The 26,968-nt window shown below is 39.0% G+C and overlaps 1 protein-coding gene across 3 annotated transcripts in view; it reads left to right on the top strand.

Annotated features, from left to right (window-relative positions):
• Positions 1–26,968, top strand: part of GRM3 (glutamate metabotropic receptor 3) — a 281,732-nt gene that overhangs the window by 147,592 nt on the left and 107,172 nt on the right. For all 3 annotated transcript variants that reach the window (XM_066240048.1, XM_066240046.1, XM_066240047.1), the window contains one exon: positions 8,298–8,909. In XM_066240048.1, the coding sequence (XP_066096145.1) occupies positions 8,442–8,909 (468 nt within the window). In that variant the 5' untranslated portion in view covers positions 8,298–8,441. The remainder of the gene's footprint in view (positions 1–8,297; positions 8,910–26,968) is intronic.

Here is a 26,968-nt window from a genome sequence, read left to right as displayed (position 1 = left end):
AAAAATAACAATTTACTCTGAAGGGCAGTGACCAAGTTAATATTACTGATTAAAAGTAAATTACTAGCAATTACCCTAAGGACCAAAATTTAGCACAATTCTGTTTGCCTATATCGCAAAAACACTTTCCTCTAAATTCAGAAGATAAAAGAAATAGGAAATGTGTCTTTGTGTGCGTTTGTGGCAAGGTGTGGTCCGAGGCAGATTAGTGAAGTGAACATTTTTCCTTCTGGCTTCATCACCGTTCCTTTCTGATTTGTCATCTAAATTGACGATGCTCCCTCTTCAATGTAGTCTCCTAGGAACTTGGACTTCTTTCATCCTCTCTGTGAATAAAATAAGCTTATCAGAAAGGATCTGATCAATTCATTCCCACAACTCAAACTAATTTTTTGGTTATTTGGAGTTTTATGTACATTTCAGGATTTCAAACTAGACAAATTTGAGGGAGTGCAGAAGTCTTCTTCCTAACTTCAAATCTTTTTTTTTTTTTTTTTTTTTTTTTTACAGAGACAGAGAGAGGGACAGATAGGGACAGACAGACAGGAACGGAGAGAGGTGAGAAGCATCAATCATCAGTTTTTCATTGCGACACCTTAGTTGTTCATTGATTGCTTCCTCATATGTGCCTTGACTGTGGGCCCTCAGCAGACCAAGTGACCCCTTGCTCAAGCCAGTGACCTTGGGTCCAAGCTGGTGAGCTTTGCTCAAACCAGATGAGCCCACGCTCAAACTGGCGACCTCAGGTTCTCAAACCTGGGTCCTTGGCATCCCAGTCTGATGCTCTATCCACTGCGCCACTGCCTGGTCAGGCCCTAACTTCAAATCTTAACACAGAGGCTTGGCCTCCACTTTCATGCTTTGTCATTCATGCTTTCAAAGAATTTAACCTGTTATTTGGCATGTTGTTTTCCATTCCTCCTAATCTCCATCAGATCAACAATGTGTGTCCTAATCTTTCTAATTTCTCCAAGGGCTCTCAATTTCTCCAGTTTTAATTAATTTATTTTTTCTTAAAAATCATCAATTCAAAGTCAAAGGAAAGGTCAGAGGTATGTGGGCTGAATTTCTCTAGTGCCCAAGTTGGATCTTGACTTACCATAATTTTTTTTAAATGGGTCTTTTTATTCCTATTATTAAGTGAGAGGCAGGGAAGCAGAGAGACAGACTCCCACATGTGCCCCAATCAGGATCCACCCAGCAATCCCACTAGGGGGTAATGCTCTGCCCATCTGGGGCCATTGCTCCATTGCTCAGCAACCAAGCTATTTTAGCACCTGAGGTGAAACCATGGTACCATCCTCAGTGCCCAGGGCCAACTTGCTCAAATGAGCTATAGCTGCGGAAGAGGAAGAGAGAGAGAGAAAGAGAAAGACAGAGAGTAAAGGGGGAGGGGTGGAGAAGCAGATGGTCACTTCTCCTGTGTACCCTGACCAGGCATCGAAACTGGGACATCTACATGTCAGACCAAAGCTCTACTGCTGAGCCCACCAGCCAGGGCTTACATGGGTCTCTTCAGCAATGTTCTCCATTCTTTGAATGGGATTTCCAAGTGAATTTTTCAATCCCCTGACTAGTCTCTAAAAAACTTTCATGCTCCTTGGAATTTATCTTTTAACCAATATTTGATAACTACATGTGAGGCACTGTGGAAAACACAACAATGTCTAAGGCATTGTCCTTGATATCTATTAGTTTATAATCCAATGGGTAGGAAACAACCACCTTTCTTTAAAAGAACCACTTTTTATTCGTTCTTTTTTTATTTTTTGATGGAGATAGAGTCAGACAGAGGGACAGATAGGACAGACAGACAGGAGGGGAGAAATATGAGAAGTATCAGCTTCTCATTGCAGCCCCTTAGTTGTTCATTGATTGCTTTCACATATGTGCCTTGACCAGGGGGCTACAGCAGAGCAAGTGATCCCTTGCTCAAGCCAGAAACTTTGGGCTCAAGCCAGTGACCTTGGGCTTCAAGCCAGTGTGACCTTTGGGCTCAAGCCAACAACCATGGGGTCATGTCTATGATCCCATGCTCAAGCCAGAGACCCTGCACTCGAGCTGGTGAGCCCGTGCTCAAGCCGACGACCTTGGTTTCAAACCTGGGTCCTTCGTGTCCCAGGCCAATGCTCTATCCACTGCTCCATCACCTGATCAGGCAAGAATTGCTTTTTAATTATTAAGTTTCAACTTTAAAACACTATGCAAATAAGTGTAAAACAAAATATATATGATCATCATGATAAACATAAAACAAACCACATGGGAATTTAGCAAATGACAAGACACCCTTACAGATGGACCAGTATGGAGGCTACAAAGGAGGAGAAATTTTAAGCTAGATTTGATAAAAAAAAAAGATTTGGTTTGAAATACTCAATTACTCCTAATAACTTATTAAAGGCTTCTAGAAAAAATTTCCTTTGTTCCCTAGCAAGAGTAAAGGAATTAGAATATTGCAGTGGTATGTCCTGCTATGAATAATGCCACTGTAGCTACAGCCTAAGAACAAGGGCCACATCTTTTGTTGCCTATTATTCTGGCAGCTGAAATCAAATTTACAGTTAAATTGCATATGCTAATACTCACCCTAACTTTTCTTCAGATCAGTTGGGTATGCAGGCTTTGAGTGTAGGCTCAGAAGAACTTTGGCAACTCAAGGGTTTATTTGTAGGCAAGAGTGAGCACTGTTTCTGGCATTATATCTCCCCTGGATAAACTACTTATTCATTTAGTCAAGCTGGATGGATTTTACTTGCAACAATAAGTCTTTGTGCAAAGTCAAGAAATAAAGGAAAATACATATTAGCATATGAAGATTATTAAAAATGCTTGCTTCCTGGCCACATAGTCCAGGGGTTATATTCACAGCAAACCTCTGAGATCTCATTAATGCATAGATTAATAAAACATTGGTGAGCAAGGAGCCTATGGAGAGGGCTATACAAGCTTGTTTATAGTTGACACGTCACTCATCATCCCTGGACGAAGAACTTGGACTGCAGAGCTGCAGTTCTCCGGCTACGAAGGAATGTGGCTGCTGCAGGGAGCCTGTTTATCTGGGGAATGTGCTGCTGGTTGATCTATAATGAAAGGAACCTAACAAGAAGTAGTTGGTGCCCTTTCCCACAATCCAATAAGCTGTTACACAGAGAAAAACAGTTGCATTGAATTAAGCATGTTTGTCTATTTTTCAGTGTTAAATTTTAATTTCCCTTTCTTTTAGTTTCTTAGGGTTTCATTTTAAATAAAGCTAAGTGTTTTTTAAATTATGCTTGGCCCTACAGTCTTAATCATTATGAATTCTGCTTTAAGGAAAAGGCAAATAAGAAAATATTAAGACAGTGCACTTAAACATTACTCTAATTGATTTTTAATTTGTAATTCCCTAAGACTACATTAAATTTTACTTAAAGATGCCCTGTCAGAAAATTTAAAGGAAAATATTTTACATATTTATGTTAGTACACTTGTTTTTAAGATCTGTGTATCTAATTTCTTTTTTTTCTTTTTCTTTTTTTTTTTTTTTTTTTTGTGGCAGACAGGGACAGAGAGAGGGACAGAGAAAGATGAGAAGCATCAATTTTTCGTTGCAACTCCTTAGTTGTTCATTGATTGCTCTCTCATATGTGCCTTGACTAGAGGGCTACACCAGACTGAGTGACCCCTTGCTCGAGCCAGCGACCTTGGGCTCAAGCTGGTGAGCCTTGCTCAAACCAGATGAGCCTGCACTCAAGCTAGCAACCTCAGGATTTTGAACCTGGGTCCTCTGTGTCCCAGTCCGATTCTCTATCCATTGAGCCATCACTGGGTCAGGCTAGATCTGTGTATCTAATTTCTAAATGTATTTTTTTATAATTGAATTTATTGGGCGTGACCCTGGTTAACATAATTATACAGGATTCAAGTACCCAATCTACAACACATCTCTGTACACCATATTGTATTTTCACCTCCACGTCAAGTCTTTGTCCATCACCATTTATCCCCTCACACTCTCCCTCACCTCCCTGCCTCCATGTTGCAACCACCATAGCTATTCATGTCCATGAGGTGTTTTTTTTTTCTTTTTTGGTTCCTTCTTTTTAAATAATAAATTTAATTTATAATGGATTGGTTTTTAAGCCAAGGACTTCATAACAATTGCTATGTTAAAGGAAACCTATAATATACTGATTTTTAAGATTTTTATAAATGAAACAGATGGTAGAAAAAGAGAGGAGTACTTTTTCATTATTCCTCACATAAAAATATCTAAGCATTTAGAATGTTGACAGCAGAGGTAATATTTATTTACAGTTGGTATCTAGTTCATCATGGCCTAGCACTCACATAGTAGGCATTCAGTAAATATTTGATGAATGAATGCATCTCCAAAGCTTTGAAATAGCATAATAAGGATGTTCCTAATTTAATATTCTCCTAACCGAAAACTTAAGTAAATGTAGGTCAGCTTGGGGACTCATCTCTCTTGGCTTATTAGGGACCCATCAGAGCTGCAACTTCCTCATACAAAGGCAGCATTTTCACCTACGTTTATACAAAGTAATTCTTGTAGTTCTCCTGGTTGGCAGTAAAACAGGGTAAGAGCACTTGGGATGATTAGGTAGGTAATGAAATAAAGCAACCCATTTCTCTATTTGAAGTCCCATTTTCTATGCCACAAATAAAATCACAAAGAGTCATTTGCAAACATAATTGGTGTCTTCAAGAAACATTTGTTGAATATTGTCTGGATTGCAGACACTATGCCAGGCCCTGAATACACAATAAGAATATAACACAGCCCTTACTTGTCAAATGGGCAGACTGATAGATACTATTAACCTTCATGTAATACAATGTTTCATTTAAAGTCATGTTTGACTAAGAGCATTTCCCAAGGGAGAACTCAGCTTTCCATAAACTAGAGGTCATCTTTCCTCTTTGAGAAGTCAAACTTCACATTCAAGAGATACGTACATTTTTTCATAATGGTAAGACTGCTGATAACCTTCTTTGAATTAACTATTCTCTTTTATTAGGCACATAAAACAATTATTTTATATAGTAATTTTTACTTCTTTATCATTAGCGCTAATGATTGCAGTGTCTCTTGCCTTCCACGGCAATTTTGCTTCAAAGGGAATTGCACATAAAGATCAAAGAGAGACTAGGAATTGATATAAAATAAAAAAAATTATATGACAGTATTAACTTTTTTAAATGTTAGTATTATTAGCCTTTCTGGTGCCCCATAGCAGATCTCCTAGAGAGGCTCTGATTCCACAGCGAGCATTCCAATGCCTGCTGTCGTCAGTGCTGAGGTTCACACCTTAATAAGCAAACAGAACAAAACTGGAGGATGAGGACGTGTGTGTGTCTCAAGAAAACAGCTCAGCACTGCCTCTGTGCCAAAGAAACTGAAAGCATGTAGGAAGCTGGGTTTTAAAGGGCACTGTTAATGTGAGAAGGGAGAAATGTCAAGAATGTTGAGCTCTGGACTTGTTCCTGTCTTTTTTTCTTTCTTTCTTTATACCTAGAAAATCCTAAATGCTGTCCCATTTTATTTATTCCCACTGAGAAGATAAGGAATTATCATAGCAATAGCAAATATTTCTTGACCTAGCTGCAGAAAGAATCTAAAGCAGGAAGTAAACAATTCAGTTGGAGAAGGAAGACAGGAAAGAATTCTTGGCCTTTCCTGGTAGTGACTACTGAGGCTAACATAAGTGGGTGTTTACCAGATAAGTGGGTATAGAGGGCCATTTCCAGCCAAGGGAACGATGTGAGCAGAAGCAAAGGCCATTAACATCCTGGTGCCCACTTAAGTGGACATAGTTTAGTGTGGCTGAAGCATAGATTGGAAGACAGAAGTGGAACAAGTTGAAGGGCCTAGTGAACAGTAAGCCTTGAGAGCTAGCCAGAGACAAGAGTATGGACCATGAAGACGTCAGTTCTCCAACCTAGAGGTGAGGGGAAGTAGATATAGATAGGCAGGAGAAGGGCCACTCTGAGCAGCCATTAAGGTCACGCATTAGTACTTCCATCAGTGGGACACTATTCAAATTGTTAACATTTGCTAACGTATCTAAGAACACACAGGTAGTATAGCTTTCAGCCATTCTGATTGAGTAGAGAAGCAGCCAGGAGAGTCCCCTTTTTCATAACACTTCACCAATCCACAATTATACACAAAAGCAGGACAGCAGACAGGCACACTACAGCACACACAGAGAAGCAATCAACTGAACCCTGGCAGGAGAACGCTCCGGGTCATCACTTCTCTCACCTCACTCTGAATGTTATACATGCTTACCTTGCCTAGGAAGAAGTGGGGTGGGCAAGCAGAGGGAGCACACTGCCCAGAGTGCGCTCTAGTGCTAGGAAGCTGGGTGACAAACAGCACACCAGCAGGTCCACTGGTTTACGTGCATGCAGTGGGGCTGCTCCACGCCAGGGTTTTGGGATAATCCTGGGGAGATCTTAGCCTTTTGTCAAAGACATGATCCTCATTGCAGGATTTTGCCTGATGCCTGATAGATGCATGTTCTCTAGCCCATGTTGCATAAAGAACACAATTTATGGAACTGTCTCAAACTACAAACTACAATTGACTGTGTAAACCGTAGCACCAGAGCTCCCTGCATGTCTCTAACTGGAAGGGCCACGTCAGGAGTTGCCTAACACTGGCTGGAGGAGGCAGCCGCCAGCAACCATTCTTTCCCCATCATTTGTATTGTGCAGGTTATACAATAGTACATTTTAAAGTTTTGTACTTGAGGGAAGGTTATCTTTTTGTAATTCACAAAAGGGTGCGGTGGCAGCAGCTCTCTAGGAATCTATTGCTATGGTCCTGCTACAGATAATAAGAGTCTGGCACAGTGGAGTTGGGAAAGCAGAGACAGCTTTGAGAAGTGTTAAGCAGGTGGATTGAAGAATTTAATTGAAAGAAAATAGGAGAGGTGAAATGAGAAGAGCTGTAGCATGCAGGTTTCTGGCTTGAGAGCCTGGGTACAGAGAAGATCCATTCACAGAGGTGAGGGAGAGTTTATGACAGACAGGCCCAGAGGTGTGTGTGTGTGGGGGGGGCATGTGGAGAGGGTACAGCTGTTTAGCAGGCAGTTAACCCCTAGTAGTTACTTTTAGTGTGTGTGACAGAAACAGAGAAAGAGAGAGGGACAGATAGGGACCGACAGGCAGGAAGGGAAGGAGATGAGAAGCATCAATTCTTCATTGTGGCACCTTAGTTGTTCATTGATTGCTTTCTCAAATGTGCCTAGACCTGGGGGGGGGGGGCTACAGCAGACTGAGTGATCCCTTGCTCAAGCCAGCGACCTTGAGCTCAAGCTGGTGAGCCTTGCTCAAACCAGGTAAACCCGTGCTCAAGCTGGTGACCTCAAGATTTTGAACCTGGGTCCTCTGTGCCCCAGTCCGACACTCTATTCACTGTGTCGCTGCCTGGTCAGGCTAACCTAGGAGTTATTTAAGTGGTGTTTGAAACTATGAACCTTGGCAGAGCTAGCTCAGGAATGGGGCAGGGAGGGGGTTGTTCAACAGTGGAATTTGAGATGTACTCAGAAATGAAGCATGAGAATGGAAACCTAGAAAGTTGTAATAGGTAGAAAATTGTCAAGATTTCAATTAATCAATGAGGACTACTGTGGGTATATGGATTTAGAAACTAGTCAATCAGTAGTAGCTCTTTCCAAGGCCATTTGTTAGAGCAGTGAAGAAAGAATTGTGACCCCAGTGGACTGAGAGCATCTGAGGTGAGAGGAAGTGGGGACAGTGCTGCAGACAATTCCTTTGAAGAGGTCACTTATGAAGGAGAACAGGGAGGTGGTGACAGAAATTTAGAAATGGTGACAGAGTTACAACTGTGTTTTTGTTTTGCTTCTAAATGAAATAGGAAGAATGGGGGCAAGGGGGCTGGTTATAAATGTAGCTGAAAGAGAGGGGATGGAGACTCATACCAAGTTGTTACCCTAGCAATAGCCAAGCAAATGGCTCAGTAGGGAAAGTACTGAACTTGGCATTAGAAAACAGAGTCTGAACACTACTTCCATTCTAAGTACACTTTATTAGGTTGCTTTACCTCTTTAGTCCTCAGTGTCTGTTTCTAGGATTTGGGACCACTAAGATCTATTTCACAGTGGGTTGTAAGGACTGGGTGAGGATTCTGTGAAAGAGTGCCTAGTACAGTATGTGGTTAGTAAATGGTAATTAGTCATTATCAAAAGTCTGAATGGGAATCATCAATGTAATGACTGTTCCTTTCTTTACCATCTTTGTTCATGTAATTTTTATCTCTCTAGGAATTTGATGACAGGCTCTGCTAGTCTGTTCCTCCCTTAAAGGAAGGACAGGCCAAAGACCCAGTTTGGAAATGAGAGAAGAAGATTAGCGGGCAACACTGGCTCCATCCATTGATATCTCCTAGAGGCACAGAAACAGGATTTATGAAGATGTTGACAAGACTGCAAGTGCTTACCTTAGCTTTGTTTTCAAAGGGATTTTTACTTTCTTTAGGGGACCATAACTTTATGAGGAGGGAGATTAAAATAGAAGGTGACCTCGTTTTAGGGGGCCTATTTCCTATTAATGAAAAAGGCACGGGGACTGAAGAATGCGGGCGGATCAATGAAGATCGAGGGATTCAACGCCTGGAAGCCATGTTGTTTGCTATCGATGAAATCAACAAAGACAATTACTTGCTACCAGGAGTAAAGTTGGGTGTTCACATTTTGGATACATGCTCAAGGGATACCTATGCCTTAGAGCAATCACTGGAATTTGTCAGGGCATCTTTGACTAAAGTGGATGAAGCTGAGCATATGTGTCCTGATGGATCCTATGCCATTCAGGAAAATAGCCCACTGCTCATTGCAGGGGTCATTGGCGGCTCTTACAGCAGTGTTTCCATACAGGTAAGACTGGCCAGGGCTACTGCTAAACCACTGTGTCTCTTGTTTTATGTCTTGGAGAAACAAATGGGAAAAAAAGACCATCCTGATAACTTCATCAATGGATGACATTAAGAATAATTGTTCATATCTGTGAGTATTTGATAATATAAGTTTGACCACGGAACAGTTTCTCTAGCAACGAATATTGTTTAGAAGTATATCAAGCCTTGGCCGGTTGTCTCAGCGGTAGAGCGTCGGCCTAGCGTGTGGAGGACCTGGGTTCGATTCCCGGCCAGGGCACACAGGAGAAGCGCCCATTTGCTTCTCCACCCCTCCGCCGCGCTTTCCTCTCTGTCTCTCTCTTCCCCTCCCGCAGCCAAGGCTCCATTGGAGCAAAGATGGCCCGGGCGCTGGGGATGGCTCTGTGGCCTCTGCCCCAGGCGCTAGAGTGGCTCTGGTCGCAACATGGCGACGCCCAGGATGGGCAGAGCATCGCCCCCTGGTGGGCAGAGCGTCGCCCCTGGTGGGCGTGCCGGGTGGATCCCGGTCGGGCGCATGCAGGAGTCTGTCTGACTGTCTCTCCCTGTTTCCAGCTTCAGAAAAAATGAAAAAAAAAAAAAAAAAAAAAAGAAGTATATCATATAACTACTGTGGAATAATTACCTACTCCAAAAATCAGTGATTTGAAACAAAAATTATTTGTTATTAGAGTTTACAAGTCTGAAGATTGACAGGTGTGAGCTGACGAAGACTGAGTTCAGCCAGCAGTGACTCTGCTCCAGGTTGTCCCCTGTCCTCTAACTGGAATCAGTGGGCTAGCCTGGCATATTCTTTTCAGTAATGGCAGAGGTACAAATAAATCCAAACTTAGCAGCACAGGCCCACTATGAGCTACTTTTTATATCACATCTGTTAACAATCCATTATCAAAGCAACTCACAGGGTTCAGCCCAGAGTAAAGGAGTAGGGAAATATGTCCTACCCACAGGACAGTGCAAGAAAGTGACATCACAAAGCATGTGTGTATATGGTGGAATAATGAATTGAAGCCACTTATACAATCAACTACAAGAAGGTACAATATCACTGAACTCTTTTTTTTTCACACTAATTTTTACTAAAGCATCATTATGTTCAAAGGTAAATTATAAACAACTTCTCATGATATAAACCAGTAAAATGTATGCAGAGAATCCAGATAATTACTAACCCCTCCAAAAAGGACAACTCAACTCACAACTTAAATTAGATAAAAAGCTAGTAACTGGCTCTCATAATTATGTTAAGGAAAGAAGAAATACATTATTCAACCTCTTATAATGTTCCATAGGGTCACAGAATTTCAGAGATGGAAATGAACTAAAAAATCATTTAGTTCAACTTCTCATTTTCCCAAGCCTCAGAAAGGTTGGATTCATAAACCTTCCTTCCTAGGTAGCACAAGAACTAGGACTCAGATAGATCCTTTGTACATTGGGGCTTTTTCTACTGTCTCATATGATTTCTATATGTTACTTGAAGTTCAATATCTTTTTTTATCTAGTGAAAGCATTAATGTCACAGTAATAACAGGTCATGATTCTAGGAGTCATATACTTTGCTTCCCACCAAATTACTATAATCAAAGCCCCAGGCACTAGAGGATGCCATATTACACTCATGCTGTCTTTATAGGTCACAGACCACTGCAATTGGCTTTATTTGCACTGGAATAACCTTATTTCTATATCACAAATTTTGGCATGTAAAATTCTATGTACAAGTACATGCTGTTCTAAATGAGTTATTTAAAATTTCTTTCCTTCTTCTGAGAACACTCTCTTATTACGAGCAATTAACATAATTAATTTTTATAAACACCCTTTCACTTCATTATATAGAAAATATTGTACATTTCAAAGCATATCACATTAATTTTGCTACTATTTCTATACTTAGATGAAGAGAGATGGAATTTGCTATTTGAGAAGAAAGAATTAAAAATATCATATATATCTGTCATACTTCAATAAAAATTTTACTAAATATGTGCCAATCATTTTATAAATAAATTATACACAGTATTACCACTACTAAGGGATTCTGTATATGCCTTTCTAACCTTAGTTTCTCCTAGTGAAGGAAATAGCACTGTAAGTATGTATAAATATCTATTTACCAAAGACATTAACAAACTATGCCAAGCAAATGGATATTTTTAATCTTATTTTATGCTTGTGTTACCTATAAACTCCTCAAAAGAGGTCCGATTGTTAACCCTTTGAGTAGTACAAACGTTCATGTATGCCCTTGTGCCTCTTGACCATCTAGAGTACAACTGATTTATTTTAAAACTGTGTAAGGCAACATTAAGAAAAAGGCAAAAGGATGTTCTTGTTTTCATAAATTGGTTATCAAACAAACATGATTTTAAGTTAATAAAACTAGAACTAATTTCATTTTTTTTAAAAAAAACTCACTTCTGGGGGTCAGCAAGCATGAAAAAAACTCACTACTCAAACAGAGAAAGGAAGAAAAGGAAGGGAAGGAAGGGAAGGAAGGGAAGAAGGAAGGAAGGAAGGAAGGAAGGAAGGAAGGAAGGAAGGAAGGAAGGAAGGAAGGAAGGAAGGGAGGGAGGGAGGGAGGGAGGAAGTAAAGGAGGGAGGGAGGGAGGGAGGGAGGGAGGGAGGAAGGAAGGAAGGAAGGAAGGAAGGAAGGAAGGAAGGAAGGAAGGAAGGAAGGAAGGAAGGAAAAGAAAATGTGGTCTATTAAAACCCTGTACTGCTCACAAGGAAAGAAGCTGTCTCTCAATCATCACTGGTCCTGGCTTATTATTCTATTTATCTGGTTCATATCACCATAAAGTCACAAATGCTAATATGACCTTTGTCTCCACAGTATAAAGACACCAAAACTATTATGTTCTCCTGAAAATAGTATTGATTTTGGCATCAGAAAGACTTGGGTTTGAATTTCGGCCCCAACCTATACTAGCTTATCTATAAAATAAGGAAAAATAGGTTCTATCTTAAACAGTTCTTGAGAGAATAAGTTGAGAGAATTTGTGGAAAATGCCTCACCAAAAACCAACAGATCCAATAAATGTCACTAAAATGATAGAAACGTTGATGGAAGAGCCACAGGCTCTGTGGCCTTCCCTCCCAGTGGCCCAGCAGTCCCATGAAGCCATTGCTGGTCCCCATGTACTTCACCAGAAAATCAATCGGCATAAAAGGTCTCACTGTTACAGGGGTTAGAAAGACCACTAAAGTAACAGAGTACACAGCCTTGACACCAAGTAACTTAAATTCTGGCTGTGGGTACACTACTACTATGAAATAACTGACTATAATTCAGAATAAGTTCATATGTGGCTCACAGGTAAGAAATGACATTCAAAAAGGTTTCAAGGATGACTGATAGGATGAAAGTTGCCTTGGAGAAAGGCTAACTGGGCTACATGGTGAATGAGAAGCTGGATATGAAGAGGTCAATCAGCAAGTTGTGGCAGGTGTCCGTGTGTAAGAGGACAGGAACCTGGACAGGACTAATGAGAGGCACTGAAGAGAAAGGGAAGGCAAAGGCTTCATTTCTCCCTCCATGGCCCCTTGGTGTTCTGACTGCTCAGTTTTGATTAGGCCATTACCTGGTCCTAGCCAATGTAAGCTGGGAGCAACTTGTCTCTACAGTGACCTTCAGGCTGTCTTCCAGGGAACCCTTGCCCACAATGCCTTGCTTTCGGCTAAGTATCATAAATGACAGAGGTCTTAGGGGACTTTCACACAGCTAATAATTTAAGTGTGTTAACCTTTTGAAACATATATATTTGCTTTTAGTAAGAATTCTAAAAGCATGGCCAATGACAATCCGAAATAATCAACATCTAAGGGTGATTTTAAAGCACTCTTTTACACTAATGAGGCAAACATTTTAGCAGAGAGGATTTTGGGGGGTTCCTCTCACACTTACCTCCTCTGCTCCTAGACAAGTTCTGATCACACATGCTGGTGTCTGGTAACCACAATAATAGCCTGTAGCTCCTAGCCACAAGATCCCTGCACACCAGTCAAAACTGCCCTCCATGTTTAACTACTTTTGACTTCCTGAATGTTTACTGGGAAGTGTTTTTGCTTGAATTGAGCAGAAGGGGAAAAAGAGGGTGAAATTGTGGAAGAAATGATACAGTGATACAATCATGGAAGAAATAATACAAAACCACCACACAATTTTTTAAAATTCCTATTATCACCTGCCATCGCTGGATAGTTTGGTTGGTTAGAGCATCATCCCTAAGTGCAGAGGTTGCCAGTTTGATCCCCTGTCAGGGCACATACAGGAACAGATTGATGTTCCTGTTTCTTTCTTCTCTCTCTCTCTCTCTCTCTCACTCTCTCTCTCTCTTTCTCCTCTCTATCTCTCTAAAATCAATAAAATAAATATTAAAATATCAAATACTTAAGCATCCAGTTCTAAGCCAGGCCAGAGAGTTTTCAGTCACAAAATTGCATGTTGCAAGAGAAAGGATTATAGAGGATGACAATATTTATGCCTTTTGACTTTTCTGGTTGGGTCAGTTAGACCCTATCATCCCCCCATCTGTGCCAGATTGCTTCAGCAGATGCTTTCTCACCAGCTTCCCCTTCTCTCATTATCTTCCCACTAAAGGAGAAGAATTCTTCTGGAAGTCAGTTAGAGGAGATATGCCCCACTGTGTGAGTTCATACCATAGGAATTGTTTGCAAATAACAAAAACTACATGAAAGGAGACATTCTTAATAATTTGCTGGGTATCACCACTGATGAAGACTTGGTTAATTCTTTGCCCAACGCTCTTAATAAGTAAGACAAAGCACTCTGTGGTGGCCCCTTTTAGAAAGCAACAGTATTGATTTCTTAATTTGGTAATCAATGAAAGCAAGCATCAAACTCCTTCTTTATCAGCCAAAATACGTGGGATCTCTCCCCTCCCGCTAGTGAGTGAGTTTCTTTTCAAAGCATTTTTAAGGCTGTTATTCTCTTCCATGGAGGCCTGCAATCCACCCACTATAGGGAAAATGGTGTTTATTCAAGGAGAAAAGTGGGCAGGTTGCTGTTAGCTAAGCAGTCATCTCTAAGCTACTTATTTTGCAGCAGCATTTATATTTGTGCTTTTTCCAATAGACTGTAGTTAGAGCTCCTAAATTGTCCAATTTAAAATGTCTTTTGAAATGTTCCAAAAATGTTTTTCTCTCTTTTCAGTGGGTGTATCATTTTGTGAGCCATTCTTGCCTAGCTGGAGCAAATTTTAGCTGGCACATGGAAGGTATAAATGAACCTTCTTATTGTTGTGCCCTTTTGTGTTAAAGTGACCTCTGCAACAAGGGAGGATTTGGAATAGATAGCATCTAAAAGCTGAGCTTATAGAAAGGGCAAGAGAAAGCTTTGAAAATATTTTATTACCTCTTCCCATCTGTGGTATAATCAGACCCTGTTACAGGATTTTTACTAATATTCATATCCTAAGAACTCTCTAACCCTAGGAAAGGTTGTTACAACATTGTTTATTATGATGTAGATTTGAATATGCCATGCATTGCTCACATCATGACACTGAGAAGAGTAACTCCTTAAACTTAGTCCCTGACAGGAAGTGTCACAGATTTTTTTCTGGATGGGATAAGGAGAACAACACACAAAGACCTCACTCTCTTGTTCCTCTTCCACCCAATTCCACTGTGTAAAAGTGGACCACCACTAGTCAATTTATATTAAGCATTGCCCTCCCTCAATTATTCATTACTCCTTTAAAGATTCAAATGCTTTTGGAAAGAGTCACCCATGAATTACTGGTTTTATTATTGGCACATTAGAAAAATAGTTGAAGGACTTGGAGGTACAAAGCCTTTGATATAATTAGCTGTGTCCAAGTATCACAGGTAGATTGCTGAATGGAAAATTAATATTTTTGTGGATAAATAAATTGAATATACAGCAGTTTCTCAACCTTGGCACAACTGAGATAGATAGTCTGTTGTGTGGAGCTGCCCTGTGCATTGTGAGATATTTAGCAGCATTGCTGAACTCTACCCACTAGACCTTATTTCATCAGCACCTCAAATTGTGACATCCAAACATATTTCCATACATTGCCAAATTACAAAATTATCCCCCTTTTCCAGTGGTTTGAGAGCAAGGCACAATTAGGACCAACATAAGGAAAAGTTCTTAGAAATGAAATAGACTAGTCTGGAAGGATGGGTATAGAAAATGACTCCTCTGTCTTTGGAGTTATTCCAGCAAAATCTGACCTATTATTGAGGAAATTGAAGCAAGATTTTAATATTTGAACTACAGATGTTCCTTGACTTACAATGGGGTTACATCTTGATAAACTATTGTAAGCTGAAAAAATTTTAAGTCAAAAATGCATTTAATACACCAAACCTACCAAACATCATGCATAGCTTTATGCAGCCTACATTAACCATTCTCAGAACACTTACATTAGTCTATAGTTGGGCAAAATCATCTCACTGTGGCTGTCCAACATCCTGAGAGAAGTTGTAGCCCTGGAAAAGATAAAAATTTAAGGTATAGTTTCTACTGAATGTATATCACTTTTTCACCCTTATAAAGTCAAAAAATCATAAGTCTAACCATTATAAGTTAGGGATCATCTGTATATGGTATTTAAGGGCATTTGTTACCTTTAAAATTATACATTGCTTAAGCAAAATACTCTGCTGTTAGGATATGAATGATCACAAAGGAAGTCTCTAAAACATGAAACATATAAATAATAGTCTCTTTTTCCATCAGGAAATTTTTGAAGAAATCTAGTCAGTTGTCATTCCACTTGATTATGGTAGTATTCTTGTGAACTTGGTGCATCAAACATCTCAATTACTTACCTATTTCAACTATGACATTCATCAAATAATTTTTCATCAGAAAATAAACATTTATTAAGCATATATACAGTGTGTTCATAAAGTCATGGTGCACTTTTGACCGGTCACAGGAAAGCAACAAAAGACAATAGAAATGTGAAATCTGCACCAAATAAAAGGAAAACCCTTCCAGTTTCTGTAAGATGATGTGGCAGCATGTGCACATGCGCAGATGATGACGTAACACCATCTATACAGCGGAGCAGCCCATGGCCATGCCAGTCGAGATGTGGACAGTACAGAGGAAAGTTCAGTATGTTCTGTGGCTTGCTAAATTCAAATCTGTGACCAAAGTGCAACGTGAATATCGGCGCATTTATAACGAAGCACCATGACATTATTCACTTAAAACAGAGAATCATAGACGTTATTCACTCTGTTATACCAGACGTCCTTACCCATGTGTGGAAAGAACTTCACTATCGTTTAGATGTATGTAGGGCAACAAATGGAGCTCACATCGCACTGCACTGAACAGATATGAAACTTGGGGAGTTTTCCTTTCATTTGGTGCAGATTTCACATTTCTATCATCTTTTGTTGCTTTCCTGTGACTAGTCAAAAGTGCACCATGACTTTACAGACGGACACACTGTACAACGCTATAGTGTAGAGTCTGGGTAAGATGAGGCAGAGAGAATGTAAAATACAATTTTTAAATAGTAAACATCTTATGAGCCTCTGAGACATGTATAAGAAAATTAGAAAATATATCAAGTCTATACATAAAAGAGGTACAAGTATAGGATGTGATATCAATTGACAACATAAGTACTAGGAGACCACAGGGAAAGAACAGAATAAGCTGAAAGGAATGGAGTTGAGCAAGGAAAAGACTTATAGATGTATATAAACAGAAAACTTTTGCAGTCTTTCTAGAACATTGCTTTCTCATAGTCTACTGAACAGTATCTGCACATAGTGTTTCTTCTACCTGGAATGTAATGTTCTTTAGTTCTCTACAGACCTTGCCATATCCTTCTCTCCTTCAGTTCACAGATCCAACCCCCCCCCCTTTTGAGAAACCTTTCCCTAGCTTCCACACATCAACACACACCTCCATTACTATCTTATTGAATATAATTATACATGTGCATATCTATTTTCCCCACAAAACTGTAAGCTACTTGAGTTTAGGAACTACATTTTTTTTGTCTTTGTGTTGAGGGCACCTAAAGTAATACTTTTCCATGTTGACAGTAAATGCTTTTTGGATGAATTGTGTAACAGAATGATAACCCAAAACATGGCCAGAAGGCTGAAAATCCCAAAATGAATATTGGGTTGGAGATCATAACCATGAGCTGCCTATGCTGCCTATTCTAGATTAGTTTAGGTGTCCACAAATGAAAATTAGCATTTGCCTTCAATGGAAAACTGGGTTTGATACAAAAGACAGTTGATGTAGCAAAGCAGGCATGTGGGACAAAAGTATCCCCATCCTGCTTATCTCCACTGCCTACATGTTTACCACAAAAGATGTCTTGATTTAACAGCAGCTCCAAGGCTTCCGCTTCACTTGCCCTAAGGCTGACTATCCAGAGAAGACTCCCAGGACCATGGCAGATAAGGTCAGAGCTCCTTCTGTCCTCCAGTGCAGTGTCTGTGCAGTCTCTCCACATAAAGGGTCTGCAGAGTACCAACTATGCCAGACCCTGAGTGTGCAGCTAACACAAAAGACAAGGGAGCATCATCCGGTCCTTAGGAAAAACAGAGTGACAGTACTAGAAACCAATTCACTAGTCTGTCTTTAGTGTCTCTAACACTTGAATTATAAAAATGATAGTTGCATTTAGTGGGTTTAATATTGCAAATATAATAATCATAGCACAGATGCATAACAACTACACATTTTCAGAGTGACTTTCTTGAAAAATTTCAGCTCAGTGATCTTAGTAGGATGTATGTAACCCTTCACTGCCTCTCTTCTCATGTTTAAGATTGAAATATTAGTAGTACCTCTCTTACTGGGTTATTGTGGGAATTAAATGAGAAAATACATTAAAAGCAATAAAAATAGTGTTTCATCATGATGAGCATTCAACATTTTAGATTTTAGCAAATATTATGTTAGCTTTGGCTTTTTTTTTTTTTTTTTTAACATCTCCAGTCTAAAAGTCTAAGAGGAACAGTTTCAAGAGGAATTGAGGCTCATAAAGGTTAAGCACAAAGTTCAAGTTTCTACCACTTTATAAGTAGTGGAATCAACATTAAAATCCATAGAGCTTACCTCCCACACTGCTATCCTGATCACCCCCTCACATAATATAAGCCTCAGAAAAACTCAACTCCAAAGTTATCTCAGACAGAAGTTTTATTTCCTTCCCAGACTTTTCATTCTAAGGCATTCTCACCAAGCAGGTCATTTTTTTTTTTTCCGGGACATAGAGAGAGTCAGAGAGAGGGATAGGCAGGGACAGACAGACAGGAATGGAGAGCTTAGAAGCAGCAATCATTAGTTTTTCGTTGTGCATTGCGACACCTTAGTTGTTCACTGATTGCTTTCTCATATGTGCCTTGACCGCGGGCCTTCAGCAGACTGAGTAACCCCTTGCTTGAGCCAGTGACCTTGGGTCCAAGCTGGGGAGCTTTTGCTCAAACGAGATGAGCCCATGCTCAAGCTGGCGACCTTGGGGTCTCAAACCTGGGTTTTCTGCATCCCAGTCCAATGCTCTATCCACTGCACCACTGCCCGGTCAGGCCCAAACAGGTCATTTCTGAAAACCTCCCTGGGTTGCACCTACTTCCCCTCCTCGAAAAAGGGCAATGCTGTTCGGACTTCATCACAGGGACAGAGGCAATAGCAACAGCAATTTTAAAGTGTGTTTAATAACATACTTCACTGAAGCAACTTTTCACCAGAGATAATCATCTAAGGTGCTCTATTTTTCCTTTCCTTTGTTCATTTATTACTTAATTAATTCCCATTCTGTCATGTGTTTATTTGGAAGCTAGTCTTGTGAAAAAAAAGAAATTACCATTAGGACCACTGTCTTCAGGGCAACAGAATGGTCCAGGACTGAGAATCAGCTACTATTGCAGCAACATGTCTATGATTGCAGGATGTGGGATGAAGATCAATGTATACAAACATTCCTGAAATATCAATAAATATCTAAAAATATAATCATAGATTAATCAACAAGTTAATTGAAATAGGACTACTGACACTTTCAGTTAAACTTAAGATATGATTTTGCTTTATAACAACACAAAATTCTCTTTCCAAATTACTATTAAATCTGTGCCTTTTTAATAGATTGATACGTACAAGGCTCAGTATCTCAATATGGAAAGAGCCAACACTTAGCAGTTTATAACAAAGTCCATTGATTTAACGCAGTAGAAGTACTTTCACTGGGCTATGAAAAATGCAGCTGAAAATTTGCAGAACACTTTCCCAATGAGTGAACTTGAAATTTAAGAATAGTGTTTGAAAAATACCTGCCATTAAACTCTAAGTAAACACTGATACTCCAGGTAGTGTATCAGTGTGACTTTGAGCACTAAATTGTGGTGGCGCTATTTTTGATATCACTACCTGGTTGATTATGAAAATCCCTCTGTTACTAGTGACTAAGTGCTGATTCTTGCCATAGGAGAGGATACAATAGAAGCAACACCTTCAAAAATTATATTCCAAATATAGACTATATTTTCTCACCAAGTGTTCAGAATGGCAAAGCATCTTGATACTTGCCATCACTTAGTAGGGTTAAAAGTGCAGGGTGTACATCCCAGGGACTAGCTGGTTCCTTCCAGGCACAGGGCCTCCAATTTGGGTAGCTGCCATTGGGTTCACAATGCAGCTGCACAGAATGCAAATCAGACAATTAGGTTCTCCCAATGTGGAAAACAGATATGATCTAACACAATCTACAATTTGTTCAGAATTTTTATATCAAACAATATTTCATCAAAGAAAAGCTACATATACACATTAAGCATATATTAGGTAGGTTTACATGGCAATGGTTTTAAGTAATATCATTCATACAAGATTTAAAGAAATGCAACAATAAATGGAAGTTAGTGCTGTCCGGTGAATTTCAACTGTTACAATGGCTATTTAACAGACTCTCAGTTTTTAGTTCTGCATTAAAGAAAGTCTTCATGGTATCTCTTCGGAGATGCTTCCAGAAATGTAAAAGCTCTTGAGCTTTTCTACAGTCTCCAACAACCAATTTATGATCTGCTTCTCTCCAAGAAGGATTCAAGGTGACCTGTAAGGACACACACAGGAGAGTAAATGAAGTACTGGGGTAATTACTATCAATCAAACAAATGGTTTTAAGTGAACTCAAGTTTTTGTTAAACCTTGGATCTTGACCTTTCTATTATTAATTTATTCATTGTTATTCAGATTACATGTTTCCTTGACTTCAAGAAATCACAGCCTAAGTCAGAATAAGTATTTTGTCCATCTGATTACCCTTTTCTAACCCTTTCTTTTTAAGTGGGATGTCATATGCTGTAGTCTTTTTAAAACATAACTTTGGTCATGTCATTCTCTTAATTAAAAATTTTTAATGTCTCTTTTTCTCTTAAAGAATAAAATTTAAAATCTTTAGCATAGCATATAAAATACTTAGCAGTCTAGACACAGCCCCTCTAGTCTTCCTTGCCTTTCCAATCTCTACAGTGCACTGAGTACTCAGGTAATACTACACTTTCTGATACTACAAAAGCAAATGTTTTTTTCCCCATCTCTGTCTTCATGTTCTTCCTTCTACCTACAAAACTTTCTTTCCCTTTTCTCTGCCTGGCAAACTTTTACTTATTTTTCAAGATCAAGCCTAAATGTCACCTCTATGTGGAAGTCTGCCATGACAAACCTAAGTGTGATTAGTTGCTCCTTCACTGATGTTTTTGTATAAGTATGTATACATATATGTCAAACATTTATTCTCATTATGTTTAGTTGTCTCCTACCAGACTATAATTTCCTGGAAAACAGTGAGAGTACATTACTCATCTTAGGAAAACCTAAATTTTCGATGAGTGGCTTGTCTAATTGGCATCAATCAAATTTTGTTGAGTGAATGTCTGCTGGGTTAAACATTTTGCGTGATCTCTATTACTTTATCACCTTTGGAGCATTTATTATGGGCCAGCCAATGAATGAGTTAAATGCTTCATATGTGTTATCATTTAACCTTTATTTATAACTTCCTAAGCCAGAGGCTATTAATATCCCCTTTTTACAGATGAAGAAACTAAAGCTTAAGGAATTAAAATAAATTTCTTAAATTCATGCAGCTAGTGAGAGAAGGGGTTGAGATTTCAATGTTAGCCAGTTTGAGTCTAATCCTATACCCTGAACCACTATACTATTTGCTTTTGTGCCTGAACAGTTAACAGGAAAACCAGGAATAACACAGTTCTATTAGCTACAAGTAATACAGTATATATCCCTCTGCTCTAATTATTACCACCAAACTTCAGAAGTAAATAATAATCATATTTTTAGTCAATATCCCTCAGATTCCCTCAGGCAAACTAAATAGCTTTTGGCCTTTGGTTAACAGCCAACAAGAACAGAAATGCTTTTTTTCCTGTTAATAAGGCTTTATTTGTCATATTATGGTGATACAAGTGACTTCAAAGGCAGTAGAAAAATATGGATTAGTTCAACTTGTTGATTTTTTAAATGCTTAAGAGACATTGTCAAGAATCAAGGCACTGAAGGACATGTTTCTCAGGTCTGCTGGGGTCAAGTCACTCTGGGAATCATGTGGCTGCAGGTGTTGTTGACAAACACTGATGCACTCTGGATCCATTGATGAGGACTAGAATCCAAACCAATTCAGTTCTATGATTTCTCCTGAAAGTTCATTCATGGGGTAAAAAAGGAGCTAAGAGCAGATGCTGCCGCGGACCAGCGTGGCTCCAAATAATGGTGCGGAATTAAGAAAACACACTTTGTCAAAACAAAACCGATGGGACCGGGAGGACTCCTCAAACTGCCTGGCAGTATCTGAGTGCCTCATAGCCCCAGTTCGCTTTATTATATAGACCTATGCAAATCAAGGACCCTGATACAAAGTTGCACATCAAAGGCTAAGACAGGAACTCTCCCAAGGCAAAAACAGGATACATTAGTGACATTTACAAACATCTGAAACAAACAAAGAGTCAGAGGAAGGGCATGTATATTGCTTCCTGCAACCTGAGGAAGGAAGTGGAGTGGGTGCAAACACTCATCATCAAAGCCAAATATGGAGATGGAGGGGGGAGAACTTAGCCCCCTGCCAAGCCTCGAATCTATAATAGCTTTTTGCCATTAACGGTCCACAACAAGATGCAGACTGATTTTGTGGGCAAAATGCCTTCTTGTTTCTTTTGAAAGTACTTACTAGGTCTGACTGGAAAAAAAGTTATTCCTTAGATAGTGTGCCTTGTTAGTAAGGGAATAAGACTTGTCAAATGTGAAGTGGCACTGTCATGATGAGAAACCTGACATGTCTTATAATGCCAGTCTCCTGAAGAAAAATGTGATTCAAAGAATCCTATGTGGTCTGCATATCCTTTTAGCCTCAGCAATGATCCATGAGATGACAAAATGGCTAACCTTGCTATTTATAAGGCCCCTAGTGAACAAATAACCTAAAAGTGTCTGATTATCTGGGCAGATGTTGACTGCAATTATTTCAGGAGAGATTGGGCTAGAAATCAAGGTTACTTCAAGCCATTCTTGAGAGTTTCTGCCATAATTATGAAGTCCTCTGTCAAGAATGTCCAGGAAAAATCATCAGGACTAAGCTATGCTATCAAATGGGAATGGCAATATGAATCTTTAACTGGGGTATTTGGGGGCCTGTGGCATGTAAAAATCAGTGATGTTTTCAGATTATACACAGTATACTGGCATTTACTATACTCCACTTTATGAATTCCTAAATGCAGATTAATATCTGGCCTTCAGACATGTGCTATCCTTTCATGCAAAATGTTCCCAGATGTGTAGCAGGTAGTGTGGTCCGAGAAAAAAAAACAAACAGTGACTGATCCTTTTTGCAATAACAATAAGATTGGCATCCTTTATAAACAGATAACTCGTGTGATGTGAACAGCTTGAATTCCTCAGGCAGCTTCTCAACTATATACCACCTCCAGTTCTCATTTAAAATACAAGCCAATCTGGTATGTGGTATATAGATAATAGTGCAACTCAACCAATCTAAACAGGAGGGTCACGGTGGGCTCTTACCATCACAACTTGTAGAACTTGCTTTATGTAATAACCTGGGTTATCAGGTAGCAGATGGTAGATGGTATAAAGTGCAGCACTCAGTGGTTTTCTTCCAGTCTTATATATAAAGCATTTAATTAAAAGATTGGAACAGAGTTTTAAGCACTGCATATGTGATAAAAACAACTGAAGGGTTAGGCTTATTCTTAGAAACAAACCCCAAAGAGATGTGTAAACATCACAGAATGCAAAGGCAAACCCATAGAGGTGATCATCGAGTCTCCTGATTCCCACGACAGCAGCAAGGGGTTATTTTTCAACTATATACAGTTTAGCTCTATAGATTGCACTTTTAGAAAATAAGCACTTGATGCCTTTTTACCATCTGGAATTTTTGTAGCTAAGCTTAGAGCAACATAAAAACCAGTGACTGTTATTCCCCTCACAGTATTAACACAGCCTCAGAAGTCTATAACAAAGAAAGTTTGGAAAACTATCCTCATGATGGACAATCACTTTTAGTGGGAAGTTTATTTCTACAAGACTCCAAACTTGCATACTCCTTTTTGTCTTCTGTTGAAAAAAAAAAATGACATTGTGTCATCACAGGAAGCACAAAGCTCATGTTTGAAATGGAAACATTATGATGTCCTGAATGAGAAGAGTGACCACTGGACTGACTATGAAGCGCAGAAGTGACTCTGACATTTTCTCTTTTTTCACAACATCGAAGAGCATTAGACTACCTGAGCTTTCCCATAGTTCATACTCTTTTGCTCCCATGATCAGAGAGCATCACTGAAGTAAGGCATGGCTCCTGGAATTCTAGAGTCCCCATGACTTTCTAAACAATGTCAGGAGGAGTAAAACTCTCAAATAAATTGGTCTTTCACCCAAAATTCTCAACTGTGAAGAAGGATGGTTTTGATGCCTACAGCAGAACCACTCCACAATCAGTTATTGATTAGGGGAAAGATAAAGTTTTGGGCATTGCCAAGAAAGAATACAAAGTGTACAACTGATATTAGCTGTGAGTGTTTGGCTGCTCTTACACATAATGCATTTGTCTCCAGAAAAGCCTGACCTGACCAGCTAATCTTAGTATTGGTTCATTTGGTGAAACCTGTCTTAGACTCTAATTTAAGGTTTATGTGGTTTGGGGATTGAGGCTTCATGAATAAGACCCTTAGTTTGTTTTCCTTAGAACAAAAGGGCAGTTTTCTAATCTAAAGGGAATTGGTTCAATGGCCATATCCAGTTAGTATAATATTGACTTGCTTTTGTATATTCCTAGATAGTTATACAGTGATAATTTAGAGAAATTGGTTTTAACAGTTTGAAAACCTTTTTTTGTGTCAGATTCCTAAAGTTCTAAGCCAATTACTTGTCTCGTGTGCCCTCTTACTTGGGGTGGAAATTGACTATAATTAATGACAGATACACATTGCACAGAAAAATTGTTTATCAGTAGAGTTTGAGAGTAGCTTTACACTGCTTGCTGGTGATAAGCTATTTTTGCCCCCACAGAAACCTATCCTTGTAATTAGAAAGACTGTGTGGTTGAGCAAGAAACTACCAACTCATGTATCAACTCATTCATTTAACAAACGCTATGTGGCACCTTTATACTTTGCAAGACATTAAAGAAACAAGGAGTAATATAATTTGTAAGTAATACCATTAAAACTCTGATCCCTATGGAGGCTGTAATCTGCCCTTCCCACTCCCTCCCCACCATTTGTAATAGCATTTGTGAATATTACTGCTGAAGAATTACCTATTTAAAGGGTTTAAATTCTGAAGGCGTTCACTATGTAGAATTGTTCTGCATTATTATAAAGCATTTTCAGGAAGTTAAGAAAAGATACACATTCCCTGTCCTGAAGAGTTTCCCTGTCAGTAGAAAAATCAGTAAGTAGTCTCGAAATTACCATATTATTTGACTAGTGGCATGAGAGAAATAAATGAAGGAGTGAAAGTGTCTCAGAGAATGGGCACACAGCTCAGCCTGGTGAGGTGTCAGAAAAGGTTTCTCAGCAAACGGACCTTGAATGGATTAGCTGAGCAGACAGGAGGTAAAGGTCATTTGAAGCAAAAGGATCAGCATGTGCAAAGCACATATATGTGAAAACATGGTAAACTGAAGAAACTACACAGACTTGGGTTTATTCGGAGGAGAAAAGAACAGGAAAATGGTGACAGACACAACAACATGTAACATTGGTGTATTAGACAACTATTACAGGTGAAAACCATCCTAAATAACTCCAACTTACAACTACAAAACTTGGAAAAAGAGAAAAACTACTAATTGTAGATCATAGTATCTGCTGGAAAACCTACGTTACCTAGCCAAGACCAGCATACTAAGCATTTCTCCTAGGGCCAAAAAGTTCATACATTTGTGACTTGATGGGTTACAATGAAAACATTGGAATATCTAGTCCTGGATAAATTCCAACCATCCAGAACATGGAAATCCCAAGGTGTTTAAACACTGAATGTAAAACTCTAGTACAGGCTACACATGGAAAGGGCTTCTGCTAAGCCTGCATACAGTCCCTCAGGCCCTAGGAAGTAACAGGTTCTGCCATAAGGTCATTGTGTTGCTCGCATAAATCATGAAGCCAGACTTGATCATAATATGCATGGTTTAAAGCTTTCAAGTATCCAGTTGACATTTCCCCTGACAACTCTCGTGATCTTTGTAGCTGGTCAGTCAGTAAACAAATGTTGATGAAGCCACCCAAAGTATAGACTGACAAATGGAAATGGAAATACATATGTATATTTTAATAACAAGGAATGATTGCTTATTGTCCTCAAATCAAGGACTGTATGCCTTCAGAAATTAAAAAAAAAAAGAGAGAGACAAAAAATGTTATCACTTGAAATGTAACACTACATAGTAGTGAAAGGAATCATATATGGCAGAGATTAGAAGCTTGGGTTGCAGAATGAATTGAATTAACATGGGAAGTTGAGCATAGCATCAACATATCTGGGATCAAATCCTGTCTTTACCACTTAAAGACTCTTCAACAAGATCCCTAGGGCTCTGTGCCTCAATCCCTCAGTCTAAAATGGGATAACTGTAGTATGTATTTTACTAGATTGTAATGGGATGAAAGGAGATAATGTATCTACAATAGTTGAATCTAAATTTGAATCTAAAGAGAGAAAATCACTTAATAACCCCCCTTTGACTTTGGGTGTCAGCAAAATTTAACTTTTCATCTGCATCATCATGTTCTACTACTTTTGTTTTATCCTTTCTTGTGTAATTTTAAGTTCAACCCAGACAAATCCAAGTAATATAACCATATTGCCAGAGAGGAGACAAATTCTTTGGAAACAATCAAGAGAATGGGCTTTAAGTTGTATTTTTCCACTTACTGGTAGTATAAATTTTTGGAAAGTCTCTTCACCCCATAAGTGTCCATTTCTTCACCTCTAATGTTTATCTTATCTTCATGGCTCCTCCTAGCTCTAAATGTAAAGTTCTTGTGGCTTATCTATAGTTCCAAAGTCATTGATATAAATTTAATATTACTTGACCACCTCATGCAGATGTTCTTCTAAGCTGTTCTCTTTTAGTATATTTAATTTGGTCATTAATTTCTATCACTTTTCCTTTTCCACTAGATTTCAAGTAGTCATCAACACCTTGTTGAAGTCATGGCTCTCCATGGCTACAGCTCTTCCCCAAATGGCTCAATTAATGTAGAAAAATTCTAGTGGAACTGACTCTTAGTGAATCTATGCCAATTCTTGATAATCACCTTGGTTGTTTCTAAGTGTTTGCATGTTCTTTATAAGAAAACTTTATTCTAGACAGTTATTAAAATATACTATGCTTATTAATTTATATTTAATATTGACTTATAGTTCCTGGATTTGCCCTCACTCCTCCCTTTGCCCCTATGAGAGTCCTATTATTAATAGTGATTTCATAATTTAATCTGTGATTTCTTCCAAAA

This window comes from Saccopteryx bilineata, chromosome 7 (genome assembly GCF_036850765.1).
Source record: "Saccopteryx bilineata isolate mSacBil1 chromosome 7, mSacBil1_pri_phased_curated, whole genome shotgun sequence".
Taxonomy (NCBI): Eukaryota; Metazoa; Chordata; class Mammalia; order Chiroptera; family Emballonuridae; genus Saccopteryx; species Saccopteryx bilineata.
Note: the sequence above shows the minus strand (reverse complement) of the source record. Positions and strands in the feature narration are given on the sequence as shown.